The sequence below is a fragment of the Anser cygnoides genome, chromosome 2 (assembly GCF_040182565.1).
Source record: "Anser cygnoides isolate HZ-2024a breed goose chromosome 2, Taihu_goose_T2T_genome, whole genome shotgun sequence".
In the NCBI taxonomy this organism is placed as follows: domain Eukaryota; kingdom Metazoa; phylum Chordata; class Aves; order Anseriformes; family Anatidae; genus Anser; species Anser cygnoides.
The window spans coordinates 17,860,268-17,869,445 of NC_089874.1; the positions used below are offsets into that span (position 1 = coordinate 17,860,268).

The 9,178-nt window shown below is 41.4% G+C and overlaps 1 protein-coding gene across 3 annotated transcripts in view; it reads right to left on the minus strand.

Moving 5' to 3' along the window:
• Positions 1 to 6,616, minus strand: part of ACBD5 (acyl-CoA binding domain containing 5) — a 30,360-nt gene extending 23,744 nt beyond the window's left edge. Inside the window, exons 1-4 of one of the 3 annotated variants that reach the window (XM_048048473.2) lie at positions 6,487 to 6,616; positions 6,137 to 6,289; positions 4,982 to 5,102; positions 3,622 to 3,694 (exon numbers count right to left, since the gene is read on the minus strand). In XM_048048473.2, coding sequence (XP_047904430.2) covers positions 3,622 to 3,694; positions 4,982 to 5,102; positions 6,137 to 6,212 — 270 coding nt within the window. In that variant the 5' untranslated portion in view covers positions 6,213 to 6,289; positions 6,487 to 6,616. Of the gene's footprint in view, positions 1 to 3,621; positions 3,695 to 4,981; positions 5,103 to 6,136; positions 6,436 to 6,486 lie in introns of those variants that run through there. The other 2 variants (XM_048048472.2, XM_048048475.2) reach the window with 2 other exon arrangements.
• Positions 6,617 to 9,178: the final 2,562 nt, after the last annotated feature.

Consider the following 9,178-nt stretch of genomic DNA (forward strand, 5'->3'; position numbering starts at 1 on the left):
ACTAAAGGACAGCCTCAGCACAGTATTAGTAGGAATCTGTTATTTCAGTAGTTTCAAACTAGACCTACTCAAGGTTCAACAGGTTGCTTTCATCTGATGCAATTTACGTTATAGACTGCCTTTCCACACAGGAAATGAGACCATAAGACTTTTTTTTTGTCAGAGGATTCTTCCTATTTGTCAAAACCTGCCATCTTCAATGGAATGTAAGGAACAGATCAACAGTACCTTCCTGGGTCTACCTAAAACCAAAAACCCAAGAGGGCAGAATTCAGCAAAGCTGGGTCAATGCACATAAACACTTACAAGAAGAGCAAACAAGCTCCAAATGACTTAAAAGCAGAATTTGGCTCTGAAGTCATTACTCTGATAAAAAAATGATTTTAATTTACAAAACCAATACCTTTAATTTTCTGATAAGAATATTAAGTTGTAATCTAGAACAAATAGAAAGTGTTTCAATAATTTAATATCGTTTTTGAAGTTTTAGATATTTGTCCCCTTCTATTTTAAGTCCTTTGAGCAAGCTTTTTGCTGGTAGCTTTGTTACTTCTTCATCCTCTTAAAAAAAAGGGGGGGGGGGGGAGGGATAAAAGTCAGTAACTGTACAAAAGGACTCAGGTAGAAGCAGACTACCGTCTATGGTATGCTTCCCCTTCCAGAAGAGGAGCAGAAAGTACCAGATGGAAGATACAGGTTGCCACAGAACATGCTTCTCAAATAGAAGCACCAAGCACTTCACTAAGCAGCAGAAGCAAAAGCTACAGCATTACTTCACAAGGCAGAAGCTCCAGGCGGGCTAGCAGCTAACAAGTCAACACTTGCACACCAGTCAAAGATACCGAGACAAAGATCCTATCGACCTACAGTTTCATCATCACTTCTCTGATCTATTTAGTTTATATAAGTCATCCTGTATTCATTAAATGGAAATGCTCCGTGCTCAGATACGGAGATGGAAACGAACTAGACACAGGACAGGCGTTTTAAAAACAAACAACAGAAAAAACAACCTTCAATAGCACTGAGAGAAATAAAAAACCCACTCTAGAGTAACACACTTGTATTTGCTAGGTATTTATATCTATCATCTAAACCATAAACTGTTTCGTAGTGCACTCTCATATGTGAATTTGTTTAAAGTAACTGTTCTTCACATTCTAAAGAGATGTCAGTATACTTTTAATAAGTTGGAGCAATTCCTAGTATCTTGTTTAACAGCAGCTGTGCAGTAAGAGCTTTGTAACTGATAGCTTTTAGGTAGCAAAAAAATAAAAACAAACCCTCAGAAACAAAATTGGTTGCTTATGTATATTAGCCACTCTGCACAACATACAAATTTTAAAATTGTAAATACAAAATAAGTTACTATGCATCCTGAATTACTGTTTTCTTTGGATGTCAGACAAATCATAAGAAGATCCTTTTTTCAAATTAAAAACACTGTAAGTTAATGTTTTATGCTAAGGTACTTCTCATTAATATGGTAATATTAATATTAAATATTAATACAATAATGAGGTTAAATATTATATGGTGCTATTTATATTTATTTATTAATATCATTTTATTAATATTAAAACAAGTTGAGATGTAAATAAATTTGTCTAAACAGTATTTTGCAACATAAACTTTCAGAAACGTGACTTGGAAGAGATATTTGCCTTAAACTGTACCTGAGCTCAGATTCATCTTCGCAAGGCCTAAGACAAGTTAGGTCATTGCCTACCAACACCTGGAAATCTCACCCAGACCCTTCTCAACAGCTGCAATTTTCAATGCTACCACATGAGGGGAGGGAACAAGTCTACAATAACGTTCAACTTGCAAATGCGTCGGCTGATACATGCATAGCTCTAACTTAAGAGCTAGGGTTATACTCCAAGGTGGTGGAGAGGGGAGAAATATCAATCACACCCTTACACACAGCTCTGTTACATCAAGATACAAACGTCACCTGTGCAGCAACAGCCAAACGCCCACAGCACCACCACAGAGATTAGTGCAGTATGTGCTGATAGAACAACCCAGCGGATCCGTGTGAAATGCACTCCTATTGACATTTCAAGTAGAACCAACTGGGTCGGAAAAGCTGAAGCTAGGATTTCAAATGCGAGGGCTGAAGCTGCAGTAATGCAGAGTAAACAGCTCCCCAGTTTCAAAGCTGTGTGAGGCAAGAAGTCATTTGCTCTCCAATCTTTGCACGTAATCCGTACAGAGGCAGAATATTTGTGCTTCATTAGGGTCAAGTAAGCAGACTTCCTCACAGGAGACTTAACTAAGCCTTTTTTGGAACACACTGCACAACTTCATTTAATTTTAGCATCCTGATGGAACTAACTACTGCACTGAAATGAGCGGGTACTCTACTGAAATATTAATACATTTTGAAACTGAGATTTGAAAGGGAGAGACAAATCTTATGGTCTGCATTCAAAACAAGTTACAATTTGGTGGGGATTTAAAAAAAAAAAACATGAACATTTGGCCTCTTGCGTTTTTTGGATTATTTTTTTTTTAATTTTAAAGCATAAACAGTAGTGTCAGCAGGAACAGAATAAACAAAATTACAGACAAAACAAAGTAGTTGAATTCCAGCTCTTCACCAAGTAAAGGTTTTTTACTGTACCAATCATTAAACATGTTAAGTATTCAAGTAAACTTTTAGGAATGTTAAGATAATGGCCTAGGAGAAAAGCAAGCGTATTCAGGGTACAAGTTAGATTTTCCTCTCCTTGATGCTAACCTCATTATAATAAGTTACAGATATACCTTCATCCAGAAGGACAGAAAAAATAATCTTTAAACTGGGCAGGCTACTTAAAAGAGCTAGTGCAAAGGACTGCAGTGAGAAGGGTTAGATAATAAAAGAAAAGAAACCTTAATTCTGAACATTTACTTTAGTTAATGCTTTAATACAGGCTTAATAAAGTAACTATGGATGTTTAGTTACAAGTTACGCATCTATTTTAGACAAGTTACGCATCTATTCAAACAAAACAAATCACTCAATTATAAGTGCCAGCCGCAAAATGTAATATACAAGAAATATTTTCACCACATGAAAAGAAAACTCAGGCTGCTGAGTTATTCCTGAAAAAAAGTCAAAGACAATTAAGTTTACATATTTGATTATCATCTCATCTCTCCAGTCATGAGAGTGACGTTCTTGTTGACAAATTACTTTTGGAGTCTTCCCACCCCAACACCTCCCCACCCCCAAGATAAGGACCCCTTACCTCTCTCAGCTTGGAGAACTGAGGCAGTCTTCAGTAAATCCAGCTTATCTTTTGTTGCACATTAAATTCCTCTGTTTTCTCCACAGCCCCCTTTTACCATGTTTTCAGTACTTCTTTAGATCTATCATTTATGCTTCAGATCAACTAGAACTCATGGTTTTCTAAAAACATGCCAAATTCAATAGGAATTGAATTGGAGGAAACTACATAAATTTTATTTGCCCAACAGGCCAAACAGCATAGCACTGAAGTGTAACAGCTCCTATAGAGAATAATTCTTTTGGAGCTCTGACAGTATTCAGTGAGAATCTCCTCACATTCCCAAGTGTATTTCATGGAACATTTGTTCTATGAGATACCTTCTATTCATTAATTTATTTACCTTTTTCATTTCTTCAACGTAGGCTATCATGGCTTCTTCTTTGGACATGTCTCCCAGAGCACTCCAAGCATCCCTAAGAAACAAAGTCACACACATCTTCAGAATCTGCAAGGCCCATGGGATTTTTTTCAGCCCAGCCCTAAGTAGGTCAGTTATATAATACGTGAAGTTTCGCTAATACAAATAAAAGGCAACAACAATTTGCAACTTTTTAGAAAGTCCAAATATATAATTTGCTACAATAATTAAACAGTGGGACATCAATAAAGAAGCAACAAAATGAACAGCCTGGGGACTAAACAGTTCCTCACTGGTCAACTATGATCTTGTACCCAGTAAGCTGTTTACAAGCCCAGACATTATGAAAGACACATATTTCCCTTCTGATTGACTTAAGGCCCTCTACTACAAAGTAAAGCAGGCCTAAATATTTAGTGACAGCTGTTTGTAAAGTGCCAGCTAAGTTATAACAGGATACAAGAAAAATGGTTAGCAGCAGGGGAAAGATGCACGTGTCTAATAGGCAAGTAGTTTAATTGCTGCCCCCAGTTACCACCATTGCTACCCATGACCTAGAAAATACCCATCTCTCCAGTTTTGCAAGACAAAAAACTCCAATGAAAGTTTTTTTTTTTTTTTAGCATTGCAGAAAGAATCTGTCAAAATACAGGCTGGAATAAAACATTCCCTTACCCACTCTTGCACTTGATTTGACACTGCCCCTACCTCTTGCCAGAGTATTTGTCCCACTTACAGCAATACCCCAAGGCTGGTGGCTCACATTTGAACTACAAACAGCCGACCATATAGACAGCAGTAATACTCGCTCTTCAGGACAAAATGATTATAAAAACTTAATAAGAAAAGTCTTGATATGGGTTTTCAAACAGATCTCAGTAGTCTCACAAATCAGAAGTCTTCCCAGCACAAGGAGAATACTGACAGTGGTAAGTTCTGCCATCGGGCAGACAAACCAGAAAGACACACACTAGACCTCTCTTCAAGAGCTTGAAGCTGTATTCATCATGTCTTTCAATGAGCACCTATTTACTTCTTGTGTTATCTTGTATGATGTGAGCATTAAGGAAGAATTCCAGACACTATTCCACATCACACACCCTGCAGAGCACCTACAGTTTTGTTCTGTGGTGTGGGATAAACACTGCAAAGATACCATGATAGTGTCTGTCCAAAAAAATAAATCACCTGAGCTAGAAAGTTGGAGCACAAGGAAGAAAATAAATTGAAGCATCAAAGATTAAGAAAAAGAAATAAACTCACTAATATCTTCCTCCAACAACCACTCTTCTAAACATCTCCACTCAAAGCATAAAAAAAAAAAAAAAACATGAAAAGTTACCATTTATATCTACCAATTGGATCCCAAAATCCAGGTCTTGGAATGTTACAGGGTCCTTGTGTTGCCTGCTTATAAAAGCTATAGAACTTCAGCATCATTTCGTTTGTTGGCTGGAATGAACCTAGTGAAAGCATTTTAAAATACAATTAAATCGTAGTCAAGATTATTAACAAGTATCTCACAAGGTTAGTATTTCTGCCTGAAGATAGCCTGCAGTTTGTTACAGCCTGATTCACAGCAGTACAGTTGGAGTCAGGGAAAAACACCTTCAGCTAGCTGGAGTCAGCCCCACTGACAATATTTACTTTACAGAGAGCACACGCTTCAGATCAAATTGAAGGGACTATAACCTTTACAACTGCTAACGTCAGAATCCACAATTAGCAAAAGAGTAATAAGTAACAAAGAGCAAGCCTCCTTTCACTTAGTTTAAAGGGACAGATTCAGCTTGGAGTAAACACAGTATGTCACAAGCCATTTTGATGTTACAAGCAGTAACTTACTGAAAGGCTACAGAATTTAAAAAAAGGCACTTTTTAGTTGTTTATTTCGATATTTGACAGGACTTTCAATAACAGTTTGACTGTTCCTCCTGGTTTTGTTTTCTCTCCTTCGTGAAGCAAACACTTGTAGAGACAGGAAATGTAAACACAGAGCTGCAATAATTGGCAGAGGAGATTCACACCTACTCCGCTGGGTTAATTATTTCGAGGTTGGATTCCAGTCATTAGGGGCTGCTTACAGTGACCTTTATCTTGGTACCCCAACAAACCCGGTTTTACAGAAATACTTATTTTACAGAAATAAGTAATGATGCAATTAGTGATTTATTTTTTTTTTTAGAATTATTAATGAAAGGATAAGAGCTGGTTCTTCACTCTACCGCTTCACTAACTTTGAACAGGGGGAACTGATGACAACCCCGAAGCCGTCAAAGCAACTTTAGGATTTAAGCAGGCGAAGGCCCCTCCCGCAGGGAGCTGAGGACCCCTCCTTCAGGAGGAACTTTTGGGGCGAGCTCGGGAGCCCCAAACCCGCGTTTCTCCAGGCAGGGGGGGAGCGATAAGAGCAGGGCCACCTCCTGCTGACCCCCAGCGCCCCGTCCCGTCCCCCCCGGTGCCAGCGAGGCCCCGGCCGCCCCCAGGCCGCTCTCACCGTTTTTGGGCAGGCTCTGGATCACCTTCACGGCCGCCTCGAACCTGGTGGCGTGCACCGAGCCGGTCTCCGCCATCTCCCCGTCCCGTTCCCGACCGCCTGCCTCCTCCTCCTGCTGCTGCTGCCGCTGCTCAGCCTCCTTCGCCGGGCCGCCTGCAGCACGGGAGAGGGGCAGGGAGGCTCCGGGCCCTGCGCCGCCACCCCACCGCCCCCCGGCGGCAGCGGGACGGGGTGCCCGGCCCGGCCCGGCCCGGCCCGGCCCGGCCCTCCCCTGCCCCGCTCCCCTCGGTCTGGGCGCAGCTCAGCCCACCCGCGGCCCGGCCCAGCCTGGCCCCGCAGCCCACCCCTACCTCCCTGCCGGCCTCAGGCGCCCATGTTACGCCTTCCCCTCCCTTCGCACCGCCCCGAGGCCTCCAGGGGGCTCGCTGGGAAACGTAGTCCGCGGCCTCCCCGCTCCCTGCTCGGCCCTTTCCTTCCTCCTCACGCCGGGGCTGAGGATCAGCGCCCGGGCGGCCTCCGAGGGATGCCTCCGGCGGAGCCCCGGGGCCTGAGGCGTTGGGTCTTAGCCTAGTTGAAGGGCTGCCCCTCAGGAGACTGTTTTCTCCTTTATTTTTACCTCAATTAGGTTTATTTTTCACTCGTTTCTTTATCCTCTCTTCCTACCCTTTCTCTTCCTTGCTTGTTACATTATACTAAGATTTCAAAAGGTGCCATGCCCCTGTTGTACAGCACTGACCCAGTACCCAGTATCGTCCCCAGTATCTTCAGGAGATTCCTGAAGATAGGAATTGCAAACAGGATTCCCCACCGCCGTGGCACTGCTTTGCTGCGTCCCCCCTCTCCTCACAGCTGCCCTCTCACCCACACCTGCTCCCACATAATCCACCTAAGTGTGAATTCACTCTAGCCACATATTTATTGTTATTATTTAATAGCAGTAATGACTCCTATTTACATTAAAATTTTAGGAATGGGATTTTAAAAACCTAGAACCCTGGAAATAACTATTGCCATGGCATTCAGAGATGAGGGTGAATGCCATTTCAGCGCTCAGTAGCTAAATAAATGAATGGCCTCATTCAGAAGTGCTGTGCATCCAGCGCATGAAATCAGACAAAAGTATGCTAAAACTACTTTGTAGCAAGTGGAATAATTTACCCAGTGAGCCTCAGGATGAATTAATAGCCCCTTTAGATGGAATTGAGTACAAAATCTTGGCATTCAAGTCAGTTCATTTATCTGGTACACAACATATATTTTAAATTCCTCTTAAGGCAGTTGTGTACTCACAGTATATGCCCTCTGGTGGGAAAGAAAAGCTCCACAGAGAGGGAATTACAGCAGATCAGACTGTGCTCTGCTGAGCTAGTGCATTCCACAAGGTCAGCAGCCAGCTGGCCCGGGAGAGCTTTACTGGCGAGAAGCTTACGCTTCCAGAGGTGTTCAAATAGGATTCCCCACACTGGGTAAATGACAAACCCATGTTATGAACATCGCCGCAGCACTCATATGAATGTTACAGATGAATTTCCCTGAATTTTTCAAGTGCTAGATTTCTGAAGCCCTTGTGAGCTTTATACTAAGATCCATCTTCTTTATATCCATGAAGGTAGGAATGACAGAAGCTCAGATCAAAGGGAAGTGTTTGTTTGAAGATAAGTGGGTCCCTGTATAAATATGGATTTTTTGAAAATGCAAAGAGTTAATTGCAAAATAAATAAATAAATAAATACATGGCCTCTTGTGAGGCCAGCTGGTGTATAAATTCTATTTACCTAAGAAAATCTATAATGACATTTGCCATTTAATTGTTTTAAGAGAGATGAAGTCTGCATTTTTATAACGAATGTTCCCAGTCTTTCACTGGAAGTAAGCTTTAAAAGAGATGCAAATGACAACCTATTTAATGGCTGTGTGCAAAAACAGAAGCTGCCATCTTTGCACCGAAGATGTGTGAGAGTGTGAGATCTGCAGATCTAGAATGAGGCACTTGAAAATGAAGTAACCCAAAATAATCAGTACCATCACGCTCTGAGACAAGGATGAAATAGTAAATGAGAGGCAAATTATAAGCGCTGGTGAGCCTGCGAGAATATATCACAAACGACTAGTTAATTTAAATGCTCATACATAATACTAATCAGCATGCCATTAGCTGTCCTTATATATGCATATTGCATTCTCATTGTATTGACTTCCATGTAGGGTTAATACAGGTAATAAAGGAGAGCCTCTCATCTCTTGCAGACAGCGAGGAACAAATCTGGAACTTTTTCTTGGGCCAAGGATCTAGACTCCATTATTGTGGGAACAGCATTATAAGATGTTCCTCTGTTGTCTGCTGGGTACTTATTGGGAATGACCTAAAGTTTGTAAGATCTACTTATAATCTATGTGTTGAAGTGGATTGTGTTTCTGTCACTCTGCAAAAGTGGCCTCCAAAACAGTCATAAGTATGACCATCTTTTTTTTTTTAATTATTATTTTTTATTTTTGATCCAGTATATGAGAAGCTAAACGCTGGGAACTGTGATAGAAAGACTGACCAGAGATGCCCATCATTTGAGGTGTGAGAGGAGAAACCAGAGTACTCTGCTACCAGCGTGGTTTGGCAGTGAGCGTTATGTGTGACACTTGACATGTCTGTATACCTTCCTATCCTCACCCTTCTCTTCAGCTGGTGTTTCACAGACTGTTCAAGGAGAGAATGTGAATTGCTAATATGAGGCATTTCTGGCAATGCTGAGACATAAAATCCTACATGGAAACATGCTGTTGTAGTGCCCAAAGGAGTACACTTAGAGGATGTCTGGAAAATGCAGACAAGTGTGATCCTGAGTGTAACCTTGGACCTACTCTTCACAGATGGATTAGGGATGGTTATTGAGTCCAGTGATGTCCAGTGAGCACAGGACTGTCTATCAAAGTCTGATCTGTTGAGCTCCTTTACAATCCTCATTCTGTGCCATGTGTAAGCTGGAACCGCCCCTTTGTGTTCTTCTTCTTTGTATCCCAGGTCTGATTTAATTTTCTGGCAGTTGC